Raw genomic sequence first — 21,374 nt, 5'->3', positions numbered from 1 at the left:
AGACACTCCCATCATCGTCACAGACACTCCCATCATCATTACAGACACTCCCATCATCATCACATACACTCCCATCATCACTACAGACACTCCCATCATCACTACAGACACTCCCATCATCGTCACAGACACTCCCATCATCATCACAGACACTCCCATCATCATTACAGACACTCCCATCACCGTCACAGACACTCCCATCATAGTCACAGACACTCCCATCATCGTCACAGACACTCCCATCATTGTCACAGACACTCCCATCATCTTCACAGACACTCCCATCATCACTACAGACACTCCCATCACCGTCACAGACACTCCCATCATCGTCACAGACACTCCCATCATCGTCACAGACACTCCCATCATCGTCACAGACACTCCTATCATCGTCACAGACACTCCCATCACCGTCACAGACACTCCCATCACCGTCACAGACACTCCCATCATCTTCACAGACACTCCCATCATCATCACAGACACTCCCATCATCATTACAGACACTCCCATCATCATCACAGACACTCCCATCATCATTACAGACACTCCCATCACCGTCACAGACACTCCCATCACCGTCACAGACACTCCCATCATTGACAGACACTCCCATCATCGTCACAGACACTCCCATCATCAACACAGACACTCCCATCATCATCACAGACACTCCCATCATCATCACAGACACTCCCATCATCGTCACAGACACTCCCATCATCGTTACAGACACTCCCATCATCATCACAGACACTCCCATCATCATTATAGACACTCCCATCATCATCACAGACACTCCCATCATCATTACAGACACTCCCATCATCATCACAGACACTCCCATCATCCTATCATCATCACAGACACTCCCATCATCATTACAGACACTCCCATCATCATCACAGACACTCCCATCATCATCACAGACACTCCCATGATCCTATCATCATCACAGACACTCCTATCATCATCACAGACACTCCCATCATCATCACAGACACTCCCATCATCCTATCATCATCACAGACACTCCCATCATCGTCACAGACACTCCCATCATCATCACAGACACTCCCATCATCTTCACAGACACTCCCATCATCATCACATACACTCCCATCATCACTACAGACACTCCCATCATCCTATCATCATCACAGACACTCCCATCATCGTCACAGACACTCCCATCATCATCACAGACACTCCCATCATCTTCACAGACACTCCCATCATCATCACATACACTCCCATCATCATCACAGACACTCCCATCATCCTATCATCATCACAGACACTCCCATCATCATTACAGACACTCCCATTACCGTCACAGACACTCCCATCATCGTCACAGACACTCCCATCATCATCACAGACACTCCCATCACCATCACAGACACTCCCATCATTGTCACAGACACTCCCATCATCGTCACAGACACTCCCATCATCATCACAGACACTCCCATCATCATCACAGTCACTCCCATCATCATCACAGTCACTCCCATCACCGTCACAGACACTCCCATCATCATTACAGACACTCCCATCATCATCACAGACACTCCCATCATCGTCATAGACACTCCCATCATCATCACAGACACTCCCATCATCATCACAGACACTCCCATCACCATCACAGACACTCCCATCACCATCACAGACACTCCCATCACCGTCACAGACACTCCCATCATCTTCACAGACACTCCCATCATCATCACAGACACTCCCATCATCATTACAGACACTCCCATCACCGTCACAGACACTCCCATCACCGTCACAGACACTCCCATCATTGACAGACACTCCCATCATCGTCACAGACACTCCCATCATCAACACAGACACTCCCATCATCATCACAGACACTCCCATCATTGTCACAGACACTCCCATCATCGTCACAGACACTCCCATCATCATTACAGACACTCCCATCATCATCACAGACACTCCCATCATCCTATCATCATCACAGACACTCCCATCATCATTACAGACACTCCCATCACCGTCACAGACACTCCCATCATCGTCACAGACACTCCCATCATTGTCAAATACACTCCCATCATCTTCACAGACACTCCCATCATCATATCATCATCACAGACACTCCCATCATCATTACAGACACTCCCATCACCGTCACAGACACTCCCATCATCATCACAGACACTCCCATCATCATCACCACAGACACTCCCATCATCGTCACAGACACTCCCATCATCGTCACAGACACTCCCATCATCATCACAGACACTCCCATCATCATCACAGACACTCCCATCATCATTACAGACACTCCCATCATCATCACAGACACTCCCATCATCATTACAGACACTCCCATCATCATCACAGACACTCCCATCATCACAGACACTCCCATCATCATTACAGACACTCCCATCATCATCACAGACACTCCCATCATCATTACAGACACTCCCATCATCATCACAGACACTCCCATCATCCTATCATCATCACAGACACTCCTATCATCATCACAGACACTCCCATCATCTTCACAGACACTCCCATCATCCTATCATCATCACAGACACTCCCATCATCGTCACAGACACTCCCATCATCATCACAGACACTCCCATCATCTTCACAGACACTCCCATCATCATCACAGACACTCCCATCATCCTATCATCATCACAGACACTCCCATCATCATTACAGACACTCCCATCACTGTCACAGACACTCCCATCATCGTCACAGACACTCCCATCATCATCACAGACACTCCCATCACCATCACAGACACTCCCATCATCGTCACAGACACTCCCATCATCATCACAGACACTCCCATCACCGTCACAGACACTCCCATCTTCATCACAGACACTCCCATCATCATCACAGACACTCCCATCATCGTCACAGACACTCCCATCATCATCACAGACACTCCTATCATCATCACAGACACTCCCATCACCATCACAGACACTCCCATCACCGTCACAGACACTCCCATCATCTTCACAGACACTCCCATCATCATTACAGACACTCCCATCACCGTCACAGACACTCCCTTCACCGTCACAGACACTCCCATCATTGACAGACACTCCCATCATCGTCACAGACACTCCCATCATCTACACAGACACTCCCATCATCATCACAGACACTCCCATCATCATCACAGACACTCCCATCATCGTCACAGACACTCCCATAATTATTACAGACACTCCCATCATCATCACAAACACTCCCATCTTCCTATCATCATCACAGACACTCCCATCATCATTACAGACACTCCCATCACCGTCACAGACACTCCCATCATCGTCACAGACACTCCCATCATCATCACAGACACTCCCATCATTGTCAAATACACTCCCATCATCTTCACAGACACTCCCATAATCCTATCATCATCACAGACACTCCCATCATCATTACAGACACTCCCATCACCGTCACAGACACTCCCATCATCATCACAGACACTCCCATCATCACCACAGACACTCCCATCATCGTCACAGACACTCCCATCACCGTCACAGACACTCCCATCATCTTCACAGACACTCCCATCACCGTAACAGACACTCCCATCATCATTACAGACACTCCCATCATCATTACAGACACTCCCATCATCATCACAGACTCTCCCATCATCATCACAGACACTCCCATCATCATTACAGACACTCCCATCATCATTACAGACACTCCCATCACCGTCACAGACACTCCCATCATCATCACCACAGACACTCCCATCATCGTCACAGACACTCCCATCACCGTCACAGACACTCCCATCATCTTCACAGACACTCCCATCATCATCACAGAGACTCCCATCATCATCACAGACACTCCCATCATCATCACAGACACTCCCATCACCGTCACAGACACTCCCATCACCGTCACAGACACTCCCATCATCATCACAGACACTCCCATCATCATCACAGACACTCCCATCATCATCACAGACACTCCCATCACCGTCACAGACACTCCTATCATCATTACAGACACTCCCATCATCATTACAGACACTCCCATCATCATCACAGACACTCCCATCATCATCACAGACTATCCCGTCACCATCACAGATACTCCCATCATCTTCACAGACACTCCCATCATCGTCACAGACACTCCCATCATCTTCACAGACACTCCCATCATCGTCACAGACACTCCCATCATCATCACAGACACTCCCATCATCATCACAGACTCTCCCATCACCGTCACAGACACTCCCATCATCGTCACAGCCACTCCCATCACCGTCACAGACACTCCCATCATCATCACAGACACTCCCATCACCGTCACAGACACTCCCATCATCATCACAGACACTCCCATCATCGTCACAGACACTCCCATCATCTACACAGACACTCCTATCATCATTACAGACACTCCCATCATCATCACAGACACTCCCATCATCGTCACAGACACTCCCATAATTATTACAGACACTCCCATCATCATCACAAACACTCCCATCATCATCACAGACACTCCCATCATCATCACAGACACTCCCATCATCATTACAGACACTCCCATCATCATCACAGACACTCCCATGATCCTATCATCATCACAGACACTCCTATCATCATCACAGACACTCCCATCATCATCACAGACACTCCCATCATCGTCACAGACACTCCCATCATCATCACAGACACTCCCATCACCGTCACAGACACTCCCATCATCATCACAGACACTCCTATCATCATCACAGACACTCCCATCATCATTACAGACACTCCCATCATCATCACAGACACTCCCATGATCCTATCATCATCACAGACACTCCTATCATCATCACAGACACTCCCATCATCATCACAGACACTCCCATCATCGTCACAGACACTCCCATCATCGTCACAGCCACTCCCATCACCGTCACAGACACTCCCATCATCATCACAGACACTCCCATCACCGTCACAGACACTCCCATCATCATCACAGACACTCCCATCATCGTCACAGACACTCCCATCATCTACACAGACACTCCTATCATCATTACAGACACTCCCATCATCATCACAGACACTCCCATCATCGTCACAGACACTCCCATAATTATTACAGACACTCCCATCATCATCACAAACACTCCCATCATCATCACAGACACTCCCATCATCATCACAGACACTCCCATCATCATTACAGACACTCCCATCATCATCACAGACACTCCCATGATCCTATCATCATCACAGACACTCCTATCATCATCACAGACACTCCCATCATCATCACAGACACTCCCATCATCGTCACAGACACTCCCATCATCATCACAGACACTCCCATCATCATCACAGACACTCCCATCATCATTACAGACACTCCCATCATCATCACAGACACTCCAATCACTGTCACAGACACTCCCATCACCGTCACAGACACTCCCATCATCTTCACAGACACTCCCATCACCAACACAGACACCAGTATATTAAAGGGACATCATTAGAATTGTGTACAATTATTTTTACGTTGAAGTGTAATCTATAGTTTTGTGCATAGAATGTGTAAAGTGTCGCCCCGAACGTCTTGGCTTCCTTTGTTTCATAGTTGGAGCTGCAGCTATTTTGTACTGTTGCGTCTCCCTCCTGGTCCCAGCAGCGCGCTTCCGTTGACTGCGCTGCGAACCACAGGTAGTGTTACCACTGATTGTAGTTGCCCAAACACACGCTGCAGTTCATGCTATACACAGACTTCGCAGATCACCGTTCTTTGGCCGCGGTGCGCCCCAATGGTTTGTTCATCGCACATTAATAAAGTCTATTTTTTTCCTGGATGAATCCATCACAGTCCAAATAGCGAGAAAACAAACGCTGAAATATGATCGATCATATCGCTAAATCACTGTGATCTGCATTAAACTGGCACCCCCTCCCCTCTAGCCAACTATATACAGTGTTAGATTAGGGTGAGGGTTTTTTTTTATTAATTTGGGGTACGACGGATTAGAAAATAAAAGCAGAATTTAACTTATATTTAATAAGATGCTGCACAATGGTTTTGCGTTGTTGTATATTCATTTCAGTTTTAATGGTGTATGTGTCCTATTTTATATTTTTATTATTTTGGATTAAGGGGGTCCCCTGTTCTTTATATCAGTACTGCTCCCTCAGCTTTTAGAATACAGATTTTCAGCTCATGGCGCATTAAGCACAATCCTAAAGCTGTCTAGGCACGCCATCACTATTTATAAGGAGATATTTTATATTACAGTGCCCCCAGTTCACATTATTAGAAGAAGTTGTGCAAATCTGTAAAAGCGCTCTCCGCGTATCATGTTTACATAAAATATCACCCATGTGTAATACACACAGACATGGCCAATAATCACCGTTTATAATAACGCGGCTTGGCAGTCTTTTCCAATTTAGATTTAATTGCAGATAGTTCATATGAATCCCAAATATTCTGAATACACAGTTCCAGCTTCTTTAGGGAATATCAATCCTTATTTCCACCTTGATAGGTCTGTAGAAAAACGTGCCCACCCTCCCTTATGCACTGACCGGCAATATGGGTATAGGGGGACACAAAAAGAAACAAAAACATAGTGCAGATTCCATTAAAAAGCAGTAATGTAATAACAGGTTGCACTTACAATTTGCAAGCAGATAAAAGCATGTAATATATCTCCCATGGCAAATACAGCAGCAGACATCACTCCGGATGTTCAGGTCCACCATAAGGAACACACCCACCGATACTGCATATGCCAGGATTTCTTAAACAGGCGAGCCACGCTTAACGCGTTTCAGACACTACAGCCCTTCGTCAGAAGCGTGGTAGGCTCCAACCACGCTAGGTGAAAGTATTATAGTGTAGGTGGTAGACCTCTCCTATGTTCTTATCCGCTCCTGCGTCCTGTATGCATATGGACCCTCAGAAGAATGACGTGTTAACAGCTTTGAACAGTCTCCCCCCGGGAGAGCTGCTTCTGCTGGCCGGGGCGGGGGCCGGGCTGTAGACGTCACAATTTCTTCTGAGAGTCCGTGTGCACACAGGATGCAGGAACGGATAAGAACATATAATGCTACACTATAATGCTTTCACCTAGCGTGGTTTGAGCCTACCACGCTTCTGACGAAGGGCTGTAGTGTCTGAAACGCGTTAAGCGTGGCTCGCCTGTTTAAGAAATCCTGGCATATGCAGTATCGGTGGGTGTGTTCCTTATGGTGGACCTGAACATCCGGAGTGATGTCTGCTGCTGTATTTGCCATGGGAGATATATTACATGCTTTTATCTGCTTGCAAATTGTAAGTGCAACCTGTTATTACATTACTGCTTTTTAATGGAATCTGCACTATGTTTTTGTTTCTTTTTGTGTCCCCCTATACCCATATTGCCGGTCAGTGCATAAGGGAGGGTGGGCACGTTTTTCTACAGACCTATCAAGGTGGAAATAAGGATTGATATTCCCTAAAGAAGCTGGAACTGTGTATTCAGAATATTTGGGATTCATATGAATTATCTGCAATTAAATCTAAATTGAAAAAGACTACCAAGCGGCGTTATTATAAACGGTGATTATTGGCCACATCTTTGTGTTCTAGACATTGGTGTGTATGATACGTGGAGAGCGCTTTTAGAGATTTGCACAACTTCTAATTCTATGTAATGGAGCGTACACACGATCAGATTTTTCCTTCAGATATGGACGATAACGATTTTAAAATCGTTCAGTCGTTCATATCTGAAGGAAAATCGTTCATATCTGACATGCCTGAACGATGGACGATCAACGATGCGCGTTCCCGTTTGTCAGATAACGATATCTGACATCTGATGGGTTTGCAGTCAGACTTGGACGATTCCATTCATTTTAATGCAGTCAAAAATTGTTCAATCGTTCAAATCGTTCAAAACTTTGGTAAAATCGTTCACATCGTTCAAATCGTTTAATCGTTCAGTCGTTCATCTGACAAATCTGACAAGTCTGACAAATCTGACCGTGTGTACGCTCCATAACTCTGAGTATTTATTGGGTGTATACTCCTGTGTATTTCTCTTACCTGTATTTACCTGTAAGTTTTATTGCGCATTTTTTCTAAAAATTTATTACTACCCCAGTTCACATTATGCCATACAGTAGTGCCCCAGTTCAAACTATGCCATACAGTAGTGCCCCCAGTTCAAACTATGCCATACAGTAGTGCCCCAGTTCGTAATATGCCACACAGTAGTGCCCCAGTTCGTACTATACCACACAGTAGTGTCACAATTCACATTATGCCACAATACCTCCGGTTCACATTATGCAACAGAGTGCCCTCAGTTTACATTGTGCCTCCCGCATGACACTCATGGTATCACTGATTTAGGAGTGTTGTCTAAGGTCTTGGCTAGCTGAGTCGGCAAGAAGAGTGAATGGATGAAACTCATCTAGATATTTCCTCCTGCCTTCCAGGTCCTTCCACCAAACTGCTGCACTTCTTATGCCAGAAAGTAAACCAATACTCTGAGCTGTCCAGTCACAGCCTACGCTTCAACGCTTTCATCTTTGGCCTTCTTAAGTGAGTTTCTCTCAACTGCTTCACAAACCCCTAAATAACGAGTTGTTACAAAGAGTTTTCTCTTCATACGGGGGGGGGCACCTGTGATTTTCCTTTAATGGACTGTTCGTTACTTATTCTTTGCTTCTTGTGTTTTCCAGCATCCGTTCCGTTGAGTTCTGGTTCAACCACCTGTACAACCATGAAGGTAGGTACCGTACAATGTGCTCAGGAGCTTTGTACACATAATTACAGAAGATATATGAGGTGACTCTACCCTTCATTGCAAAAGCCTCATTAGGACAGCACCTGTATATCTGAATGTCCTCTACAGGCATAATATAAACACTTAAGGAATCTTGCCACCCCAACGTTCAATAATTATTACTTGAAATAAATGTAGAACTAGTCAAAATAACTCCGGATTGTATCTATTTTCCTCAGACATAATCTGGGCTCACTATGATATGGTTGGCTTCTTGTCGGTGTCACATGGAGTTTGTCAAACTCTGTTCGAAGAACTCCTTCTTCTCCTCCAGCCTCTGTCTCTTCTACCTTTCGACTTGGACCTTCTCTTTGAGCACCACCTGGTCCAAATGAGCCGGGAGCAGCAGCAACAGAAAGAGATGCTTAGGGTGAAGCAGGACCTCCTTCAGTCGGTTCACTCCACCATCCAGCTCATGAGAAGCCGCGAGGAGGAGGACCAGGGGAGCCAAGAGAAGAAGAGCTGTGAGAGGTCATCACTAGAGGCATCAGACCTTGAGAGACCCACAGGGGAGGGAGCCGCGGCTGTGGAAATAGAGGAAGAGCAAAAGAAAGAGAATACTATGGAGGTGAAACGCGACAAGCAGGCAGGCTGGTGGTACCAACTGATGCAGAGTTCCCAGGTCTACATAGAGAACTCTTCTGACAGGACCAGGTTCATGCATCAGGATAGGAGGAGGCCAGGAAGCGGTGGTACACCTAGAAAAGCACCACCACCCAGAGAGGGTGTCGTAGAAGGAGCGGAGGCCTGTCCCAGCCTGGAAGGGATGGTGGAAAGAAAACCATCCAAGAAAGAGACTGCAGACAATGCACAAGAAGAGCGGAAGTCATGGATGGGAAGTCCCCCGGAGTCTGTGCTGAACGAACTTAAACGTGGACAAGAAAAGGAGAACAGGGGCGTACAAAAGGCTGCGCAACATGGTGTCCATGAGAACACAGGAAAAGAGGCCACACAAAGCAGCCCGGCCAGGAAGTGGGGACACTTGTTCGGGTCCAGGAGACCTCTGGGGGAGGGCAAGCAGAATATCAGGTGAGACCGAGCGCTCCATTTACATAAGGTGAGATGTTTCTGGGGTGGGGGTCCAGGATTGAAAGTAATAAATTGTATCCCCCACTTTTAGTGAATACACACTGTAATTAATCTATATTGTTATGGAGTGTAATTACACTGTACAACAAATGAATACTTTTAATTTGTTTACTTTGTAAAAATAGTCATACATTACTAATTTGAGGTCAAGAAAAACTAAAATGATTTCAGAATATTTTTACTAGCTCTATTTTTTGAGCTACACTACTTGCACTATACTGTATGTACATTAGTAATATAGTCATAGTGAAAAGCAATTTAAAATAATCTGATATTTTCTTGATAGAAACTAAATAACAGTTGTTTTAATTCAATCAATCACAAATAAGAACACAAAACTAAACAAACATACAACATCCGAAACAAACATACAGCATAGGAAACAAATATACAGCATAGGAAACAAACATACAGCATAGGAAACAAACATACAGCATAGGAAACAAACATACAGCATAGGAAACATACATACAGCATAGGAAACACACATACAGCATAGGAAACAAACATACAGCATAGGAAACAAACATACAGCATAGGAAACACACATACAGCATACGAAACACACATACAGCATAGGAAACAAACATACAGCATAGGAAACAAACATACAGCATAAGAAACAAACATACAGCATAGGAAACACACATACAGCATAGGAAACAAACATACAGCATAGGAAACAAACATACAGTATACGAAACACACATACAGCATAGGAAACAAACATACAGCATAGGAAACAAACATACAGCATAAGAAACAAACATACAGCATAGGAAACACACATACAGCATAGGAAACACACATACAGCATAGGAAACACACATACAGCATACGAAACACACATACAGCATAGGAAACAAACATACAGCATAGGAAACAAACATACAGCATAAGAAACAAACATACAGCATAGGAAACACACATACAGCATAGGAAACAAACATACAGCATAGGAAACAAACATACAGCATACGAAACACACATACAGCATAGGAAACAAACATACAGCATAGGAAACAAACATACAGCATAAGAAACAAACATACAGCATAGGAAACACACATACAGCATAGGAAACACACATACAGCATAGGAAACAAACATACAGCATAGGAAACAAACATACAGCATACGAAACACACATACAGCATGGGAAACAAACATACAGCATGGGAAACACACATACAGCATAGGAAACAAACATACAGCATAGGAAACACACATACAGCATAGGAAACACACATACAGCATAGGAAACACACATACAGCATAGGAAACACACATACAGCATAGGAAACAAACATACATCATAGGAAACAAACAAACAGCATAGGAAACAAACACAGCATAGGAAACAAACATACAGCATATGAAACAAACATACAGCATAAGAAACAAACATACAGCATAGGAAACACACATACAGCATAGGAAACACACATACAGCATAGGAAACAAACATACAGCATAGGAAACAAACATACAGCATAGGAAACACACATACAGCATAGGAAACAAACATACAGCATATGAAACAAACAAACAGCATAGGAAACAAACACAGCATAGGAAACAAACATACAGCATATGAAACAAACATACAGCCTAAGAAACAACAGCATAGGAAACACACATACAGCATACGAAACACACATACAGCATAGGAAACAAACATACAGCATAGGAAACAAACATACAGCATAAGAAACAAACATACAGCATAGGAAACACACATACAGCATAGGAAACAAACATACAGCATAGGAAACAAACATACAGCATACGAAACACACATACAGCATAGGAAACAAACATACAGCATAGGAAACAAACATACAGCATAAGAAACAAACATACAGCATAGGAAACACACATACAGCATAGGAAACACACATACAGCATAGGAAACACACATACAGCATACGAAACACACATACAGCATAGGAAACAAACATACAGCATAGGAAACAAACATACAGCATAAGAAACAAACATACAGCATAGGAAACACACATACATCATAGGAAACAAACATACAGCATAGGAAACAAACATACAGCATACGAAACACACATACAGCATAGGAAACAAACATACAGCATAGGAAACAAACATACAGCATAAGAAACAAACATACAGCATAGGAAACACACATACAGCATAGGAAACACACATACAGCATAGGAAACAAACATACAGCATAGGAAACAAACATACAGCATACGAAACACACATACAGCATGGGAAACAAACATACAGCATAGGAAAGTACTATGTAATATAGTGGCCTATACATGGGGGTGCTTTCTCTTTCCTTGTCGCTTGTACTCCTCCTCTGGGGCATCTCTTGTCACTGTCACCTACCCTGATATCTTTGTTCCATTGCTGAAATGTCTTGGAGGAATCGCTCCCTATGCTGTCACTCAGTGCACCACAGTTATCTTGTGTGGGTAATCCCGTGAATCACATATATATGAATAGGGGAGGGGACAAATAACTGATTCATTTAATTGGGTCATTAGGCCCCACCCCCTCTGCGCGGAACGCAGATAGCTGGTAAGATTCTCTCCATTCTGCCCACTTCACTAGGAATACCCCTACATCGTCATAAATGGGCTATATCTCGGAACTCAGAGGTAACTGAGAGTTATAAATGTCATATTCATTCTTTGCATGCTGACATCAATTAGAAGTAACTATTTTCACATGGGAAACATTATCATTGTTGTGCAGTGTAATTAGCGGGTTTTGCCGTCACTATCAATGTACATTGAATAATTTGTTTTCTAAGTAACTTAATAGATGGCGTTTTTAGGTTGCAAGAAAATACTTTTCTACATATAATAGAAGAGACTGTTTCACTTTTTTTAACGTTATCTTTAGTTTTACCCTGCAGAAAGGGTTATTTATATAAGAGTGAGGCAATCTAATGCTCAATCGCGCCTTTTCCGCAATGAGAAGCCGCTCAGGAGCAGTAGCCACCCGGTGTCCTTAGGTAGAAGTAAAGCGATCGCATATCGCCGCCCGTGTCCCGGCGATTTAAATTGATACATTTCAGTAGAAAGAGGATCCTTATTGCTATGCGGCTATAAGGATTCTTAATAATCTGGGACTGGCTGCAGAGGTTGATAAATACGCTTGTAGTGACAGGGTTTGGAGATGGATGAATGGGGCACCCGTGGTTACTCCTCTCACACAGCCACCTATTGGCACGAGCCTCCTGGTAAATTAAGGCTGGCCCAGGATTTCCTCTACCCGAGCTGCTGCTATTATTGCTAGTTTCACAATTATTAATATATTGTTAAAGTCAGTCAGTCTTACCAGGTCTTCCAGTTGGGCCATTGAAGAACACCGCCATTTATCTGACATTATTATTATTATCTGATGTTGCTGGATTGCAGCCGGGCAGCTTGTGGGCATCATATGCAGACATTGTATATACTTTTGTAAAGACAGTTACAGGCATGATCCATTTATCAAGGGTAATAACTATTTTAGAGCATACAGTATATCCACGTTCCAAAAACTGGCCCCAGAGGAAATATTCCCTCAGTAAGGTTCTAGGGTGACGGTAAGAGCCGCCTATGTTCCCTGTATAGTCTCTATGGTCCCCTGCACGCTGCTGCATGGCTAGGTTCCTTCCCTTTGGCGGTTTATGTTCTTGGCTCTGTGTAAGCGCCCGGGGACTCACCTGGTTCTCTCTTTGCCGCAGGCCGCCCTCAGGCTGGCTGAGCTTGGACAAGTCTGTGTTCCAGATGGTGGCTCAGACGGTGAGTGCGGGAATCTGGGGAGATGCCGCTCCTGAGAAGGAAGCCGCAGTGACAGAAGAGGGGGGCTCGCCTGGATCTCCATGCTCGCAGAATCCTTGGTAAGTAGCTCCTATACAGAGACTTTGGCCCTGTGTATTATTTATTGATAATAATGTCACATTGTATACCATGCTCCAGTATATATATACACATACACACACAGTAGAGTGAGAGAGAGTGATAGAGGGAGAGATTGAGAGAGATAAGCGGAAAGAGAGAGAGAGAGAGGGTGGGAAAGGCAGAGATGGAGTAAGAGGCAGAAGGAGACAGAGGGAGAGAGATGGAGGGAGAGACAGAGGGGGAGAGAGAGGTGGGGAAACGGGGAGAAAGAGAGAGACAGAGGGAGAGAAAAGCGAAAGGGAGAATAAGAGTGGGAGAGAGACAGAGGGGGAGAGAGAGGTGGGGAAACAGGGAGAGAGAGAGAGACAGAGGGAGAGAGAAGAGAAAGGGAGAATATGGGGTCTAGTTACTAAGCAGTGTTAAGAGACAGAGTGAAAAGTGATAAGAAAGTAATAAGGTACCAGCCAATCAGCTCCCAACTGTCATTTTTCAAACAGAACCTGTGAGATGGCAGTTGGGAGCTGATTAGCTGGTTACAGACTTATCACTTTTCACTCTGTCTCCTAACACTGCTTAGTAAATAGACCCCTAAGAGTGGGAGAGAGGGAGGGAGACAGAGGGGAGAGAGAGGGAGGGAGACAGAGGGGAGAGGGAGACAGAGGGAGGGAGACAGAGGGGAGGGAGAGACGGAAGAGGGAGACAGAGGGGAGAGGGAGGGAGGGAGACAGAGGGGAGAGGGAGACGGAGGGGAGAGAGAGGGAGGGATACAGAGGGGAGAGAGAGGGAGGGAGACAGAGGGGAGAGAGAGGGAGGGAGAGGGAGATGGAGGGGAGAGAGAGGGAGGGAGAGGGAGACTGAGGGGAGAGAGAGGGAGGGAGATGGAGGGGAGAGAGAGGGAGGGAGACAGAGGGGAGAGAGAGGAAGGGAGACAGAGGGGAGAGAGAGGGAGGGAGACAGAGGGGAGAGGGAGACAGAGGGAGGGAGACAGAGGGGAGGGAGAGAGGGGAGAGGGAGACAGAGGGGAGAGGGAGGGAGGGAGACAGAGGGGAGAGGGAGACGGAGGGGAGAGAGAGGGAGGGATACAGAGGGGAGAGAGAGGGAGGGAGACAGAGGGGAGAGAGAGGGAGGGAGACAGAGGGGAGAGAGAGGGAGGGAGAGGGAGATGGAGGGGAGAGAGAGGGAGGGAGAGGGAGACTGAAGGGAGAGAGAGGGAGGGAGATGGAGGGGAGAGAGAGGGAGGGAGACAGAGGGGAGAGAGAGGGAGGGAGACAGAGGGGAGAGAGAGGGAGGGAGACAGAGGGGAGAGAGAGGGAGGGAGACAGAGGGGAGAGAGAGATGGAGGGGAGAGAGAGGGAGAGAGACAGAGGGGAGAGAGGGAGGGAGACGGAGGGGAGAGGGTGAGGAGGGAGACAGAGGGGAGAGGGAGACGGAGGGGAGAGAGAGGGAGGGAGACAGAGGGGAGAGAGAGGGAGGGAGACAGAGGAGAGAGGGAGACAGAGGGGAGAGAGAGGGAGGGAGACAGAGGGGAGAGGGAGACGGAGGGGAGAGAGAGGTGGAGAGACGTGTTGAGATGATAGTGGGGGCTGTTTAGGAGAATTATATTATATTTTCATGTGCAGATACATCTGTTTGTCTCCCAAGCGCATACATTACTGGAACATATCTTACTTTAATGTACAATATCTTACTTTCTCATGTTCATCAGCGCAGACGTATTAACTGACATTTAGCGCGCCTGCCGTCCATGACACAAATGCGTAGCTGTCTATTATTTCATGTGAGCCGCCCCCTGACTGACTACAGTTGTCTTTACCCTTCACTACAGATACCACCTCACTTCATTAGATCATATATACAGTATATATATATATATATATATATATATATACATACGTACATTTAGGGAACATTAGAGCTTCTTTTATTTCCTCTTCGCGAATGTACAAATTGAGTTTACATTTAAGTTCTCTGACATGCCCGTATTAATGTGATTCCGCTGCGCTGCTGGAAAGTACCAATCGCCAAGTAATGACGGTAAAGTAGCCGTGACTGGGAATTTTACCGTGTCGCATAGGTTCCAGGCGCACTTTCAGCACAGCAGTCTTTATATTGTTACTGCAGCATATCGGTCAGAGTAATAACTTGTAAATAATCTCCAATATAAAGTAGACGTTGGCGCGGTGTTCACATTATACAGCTCTACAGTCGTTTTCCATGTTCCTCATTTTCCTATTCCATCACTGTGGATGAGTTGGATGTCTGTCTTCTGTACATTTCTAGCAATAGTGTGGTCACTGGGCCTGATTCAGAACCGCTCGCAAGCGGGTTGATGGTGGCCCAGTGCGCATGCGCACGACGGAGCCGGCTCCGGGTCTCGTACCAAAGGGGGCGTGCTGTCGAGGGTAATTACATCCAAATCGGGCAAGCCGTCACTCCGGGTCTCGTACCAAAGGGGGCGTGCTGTCGATGGTGAGTGACAGCACACCCCCTTTGGTGGGCATGCCGGGGGCGTGGCAGCCCAGACGGAGGCGTTCCCATGGGAACACCTACCATCTGGGGCCGGCCCCACTTACATCACAAGTGATGTCAGTGGGAGCGCTTTTGGATCTGTTTGAACCGAAAGCACTCCAGGGCTTGCGGCAACAAGACCCTACCACAAGGGTCTCGTCGCAAGCCCGATGGTCGCGATGGTCTTGACCATCGCGACCATCTTCCTGCCCGCTCGCTATAGCTGTGGGTGGTCACCTACAGCTATGCGAGCGGGCAGGAGGCCGTTAAAAAAAAAAATAGCCCGGCCCTGATTCAGAGCGAGCGCTCTGTCAGATTGTCCGGCTCTGAATCAGGGCCACTGTTCAGAAACATAAAAGCACACAAAGTCCCCCCTGACCCACCACCATAGACTTTGGGAGCAGACACAGACCCATGTTTACTTAATATGTTGTCCAAATGCAGTATTAAACTTTCTGAAAATACATTCGGAAACCAGGACTGCCTCCCAAAAAGCGCTATGCTTAGGTTCTCTCCCATATAGCGTGATTATGTGCAACAGTCAATGAGGTCACTCTGGCTGATGGCATTTTCTCTATTCTTCACCCACCAGGCCGGCCGATCCTTTACGCCATCGCACAGAACAGAAACAGCAGGACTACAGTTTCGTCTACGAACCACAATCCAACCATCTGCGGTGTGGCCTCGTACCCCGGAACGGGCTGATGCCCCTAAAATTTGTTCCTCAGCCCGATCGAGTGGACTCATAACAGTTTGTGTCGCAGTGCGCCCAAGATACTCAAAGACAAGGTTCATTCTGATGCCGGCAGGAGGAACCCGCCAATCTCCCCCTGGTTCCTCCGTAGAATGGATTCTCTAACATGCTCGCTGTCTGTTTTTTAACCTCTCCTAGGAAACGGGAGCATTGGGATTTGACAAGTGTGGGATAGGTCCCATTAATACAGTATTCTTTCTTCCTGCGCCCAAACCAACGTGCACGTGTGCTAGGCGTGATATTGACGTGAGCTGTGCATGCAGACATCTTAGAAGAAAATGTGACTTTTCCCAACGCTTTCATATTTTGAAACTCGTTACCGACCGGCGACCAGACATCACCTGTACTTAGCACTTAAATGTCCAAGAACTTTATATTAGGATAGGTTATGCAAGACAAACAAAAACCCATACAGTGTCTGACCCAAAGAGCTTACACTCTGTTTCTCGGTTACCGGAAGCACAGGGCATGAAAGTTACTTGTTATCATGTATCAGCTTGGCTTCAAATTTATTACAATGCTTTCTTTTAATAATTCAAGTGGATGAAGGGAGAAGAAAGATGTGTAAGAGACTAGCGAACGACTGGGAAAGTTATGCTGATGCCATATGTGGTAGGATGATATCCGGTACCTGTTATTTCAGGATTTGAGATGTTCTGAGTGGATCTAGAGAGACGGTTTATAATGTTTAGGGCTCATTTGGAAAATGTTGAGATAGAATTGCAGCGTGTGAGCCTGGTTTGGATTTGAAGCTGGTGCGGTGGCAACAGCAGGAGATGAGTGAAAGTTTCTGGTACGCAGGGTACGTAGGTTTCTGGTACGCCAAGCAATTTTGGTACAAGTTTTGGACACATACAAACTGTTGTAATAGAGATTTGAGTATCAGGTCCTCTCAGTGCTATGTACGGTTACTTAGGTTGGCGTAATGGAACCTGTAGACATTTAGTGAATGATCCTGATTTCCGATGTAGTTGAATTAATGAGAATGATGTAATTTCACATGGAGAATTATTACAGATATTTATCGTGGCGTAGTTAATAATATCATCATTAACTAATACTGGAACGACTATGTATAATAAGCTAGTGTATCCCTATTCTAACACTTTACTCATTGCCGCACTTAGGATTTTCAGTGACTTTTTGATCTGTAGAGCTTACAAATAAATAACTTGTGTCTGTTGGACATAAATAAAAGACAACAGTCTGGGGGGGGGGTGGGGGGCATTAAACTAGTTTTTAGTGTGATGTTGTCAGTGTTGTGGTCACATGACCCCTCACCACTGCATTTGCGCTTAATGGCTGAGATGCCGCACCCGGTGAGTAAGTGTACTGAATATTTGATGGGTCTGGGAGTTGTACAGATACTCGGTTGTGCTTGTACCTATGGATAGGCCAAGCTGTATATATATAAATGTGGCAGTGCAGTGTGTGTGCTGGCTGCTTGCACTGCGGTAACAGAAGCTGGAGGGGCTGGCTATGGACAGGGCTGGACTGCACTAATGTATATAGATTGGAGGATTCCCGCAGATCTAATGAAATAGTGACGAGCCGCTGCTGTCCTGGATGTATCGCTCCCGTGTATAAATGAAAGGGCAGCCGCCCAGGGCGTGGATCTGCGGCTGTGGGAATGGGAGGCTGGCCTGCCGCTGTCCTCTCTGTCCTGTGCATGAGCGAATGCTTCTCTGGGGAGCCGGGAGTAACGCACTGCAGACCCCATCGGGACCCCTGAGGCGCTTTCATGCTGAGTTCTTTGTATCTCCTGTTCCTGGCTGGAACAAGACACCTACAATAATTTATATCACATAATACAAAATGGAGCATGATGGAAAGTGCGCAGGTTCTGGGGCTCCGAGAATGAAAGAGGCGTGATACATTGTCTCAACATCTCCAAGTATTATTAGTCGGAGGCAGCAATATAAGGCGGACGGAGGTTTTAAAGGGGCATCTGTCTCCCATGCGCAGCTTTGCCCGCCATATTGTGGGCTGAACCATTATCCATGAGAACGCAGCTATATCTGTTCACTGGGATCTATTCACGTCCCCCATCGCCGCTCCCTTGTGAATGAATAGGCCGCCATTGGTTTAGACCACAAGCTGGCTGCTTCTGCTATAAGTGGTCAGCGGGTGGTCTTTGTATACTTTAATACGAGTGATGTTGGGATGGGGGGGCGTCAGACCAGGAGATACCCATGAAAGACTGCGGGGGAGATGTATCAAAGCTTGGAGAGGGATAAAGTGGAGAGAAAGTACCAACCAATCAGCTCCTGTCATGTTGCAGGTTGTGCTTGAAAAAATGACAGCTAGGAGCTGATTGGTTGGAACTTTATCTCTCTCCAAGCTTTGATACATCTCCCTCCAGTATTGTCGGAGGAAGGGGAGCTGACAGGAGGAGGGGAGGTGTCATTTCTGATATCGCACTGTAGGTGGCAATGTCTGACTCTTTGTATGCAGCTAATACTATAATGATAGGAATACCATCCGCTCTATAGCTCCCCCTGCTGGTACTGACAGAGGCACATATAGAACTTTGGTAGTTTCTGCCAGTAACTGGGGATGGAAAAATTAGCCATCCTCATATCTGACCTCAGTCTGGCTCCTTTCATAACTATCCACTGTAATTGCACTTTTCAGCCACTAAAGAACGTCCGAAACCCAAACTAAAACAAGATAATGGTTCCTTATTGGCTTGTTCCCACCGTTGTGTTGTAACCTATTTAGGCTGCGTTTAATATTTTAGAACACAACCTATTTTTCATTTATTTAGCCGGTCATACCAGTACAATGGATTGCATTAGTGGAAGCGCAACGCATCCAAAGCGTGCGTAAAACGCGTCAGCCCGCGCAACTAAAGCCTGTGTTATTTATCAGGTGTTTTGGATATTTCCGCGATCCCGTGGATGGATTTGGGAATCAGAGAATGAGGACAATAGTTGTAGCGGGTAACTGAATGGATACCTCTTCTGGTGCAAACTATACTATGAAATATTATTATTATGTAACATGTCGGCCCCATTACCTCCGCAGCCGTCTCTGGCGCAGAACCTCAGGCCTCAGATCTGCGTGCTCTTACAATCGGAATAAAGATACAAAGTGGTAAATAAAAAGAGGTATCGCCCATCACAGGACCAGCGTGGGGCAGGGATGATCCCACTCCCCATCTGTAGGTCTCTCATTATTATATCCTCTTATTTTACACATCCTAATGCCCAACATTTTCCACTGACCCACTGCAATTCTCTGAAGAGCCCAGGGGTTGGGGAAGGGGTTAGACAAAAGACCTACAGTACTGGCTTATGTACATCCGCTCGTGCTGAAATGAACCCTTGTTTGTTACATCTGCGCCTGTTATCTTGGTGTCTCTTGCCATATATATGTATATTTATTGGTTTGTTTATTTATTACGCATATTAATAAAAAAAGGTTCTGAATAGATCCAGCGAGTGTGGTATTTACTTACAATACTGCAGATTATTGCTGCACCCACAAACCAGTGATCCTGGTGTCATGGTAATAGATTGATAGACCCCCCACATACAATAGTGTACCGGTCAATGGCTGGGGAGGCACACATGGAGATGGGTCTGAGTTCTGGGAGCCTGTCTCACCCCCTACTCACTGTAACTCTCCCCTCACTACACTAAACTTCAGTGTCCATTGATTCTCCTACCTGCATCACTGTGTCTTCTCTTGTTGCTGCTGAGTGAGCTCCGATTTCTATACACTGCAAGGCACTTCCTGGTCACATGACACATCCAAGGCATATAAAAATAATTACAATAGACAAAAAAAAAAGGTGTTTCTAAGTTATACATATCTTCTTTGTATTATTCTAATGCTTTTTATATCAAATCACAGGAGCATGACAGCCTCCCCTGACTGCACGTCCCCTGGTGTACATGTATGTTTGTCACGGCGTGTATCTGTGTATGGTGGTGCACATTGTGCACGCTGGATCTCCACATACTCAGGCCATAGTGCTCCCTCTGCTATCTATAAAACATGTGTATCCCCCAAATTGGAAGCAGGATTCGCCAATCTTGGTTGTTAGCTTTTATTTAAAATTCAGGACACCTACGACTGAAGCTACAGACACGAGCGGCCAGACGCATTCTTGTGGGTGTGTTCTTGCCGTGTTTTGTGCTTCGCTCTAGATTAGGCCCATAGTTGCCCAATGTTCCCAATTACCATTGCCAGCCCCAGTAACAATTCTGTTATTATGCTGCTCGAACACAAAGCTCACTAGTCACTACCTGTTCTCATTGTCTGAGCTTCA

At 45.8% G+C, this 21,374-nt stretch overlaps 1 protein-coding gene across 3 annotated transcripts in view; it reads left to right on the top strand.

Moving 5' to 3' along the window:
* The window catches only part of RUSC2 (RUN and SH3 domain containing 2), a 101,226-nt gene extending 80,693 nt beyond the window's left edge, over positions 1-20,533 (top strand). For all 3 annotated transcript variants that reach the window (XM_088473206.1, XM_088473207.1, XM_088473205.1), the window contains 5 exons: positions 8,523-8,628; positions 8,769-8,815; positions 9,052-9,901; positions 13,680-13,835; positions 16,937-20,533. In XM_088473206.1, the coding sequence (XP_088329332.1) occupies positions 8,523-8,628; positions 8,769-8,815; positions 9,052-9,901; positions 13,680-13,835; positions 16,937-17,093 (1,316 nt within the window). In that variant the 3' untranslated portion in view covers positions 17,094-20,533. The remainder of the gene's footprint in view (positions 1-8,522; positions 8,629-8,768; positions 8,816-9,051; positions 9,902-13,679; positions 13,836-16,936) is intronic.
* Positions 20,534-21,374: the final 841 nt, after the last annotated feature.

Source organism: Taudactylus pleione, unplaced genomic scaffold (assembly GCF_031769625.1).
Source record: "Taudactylus pleione unplaced genomic scaffold, aTauple2 ptg000131l, whole genome shotgun sequence".
Lineage (NCBI taxonomy): Eukaryota > Metazoa > Chordata > Amphibia > Anura > Myobatrachidae > Taudactylus > Taudactylus pleione.
The sequence above is the reverse complement of the archived record's forward strand: the minus strand, read 5'-3'. Positions and strand labels throughout refer to the sequence as shown.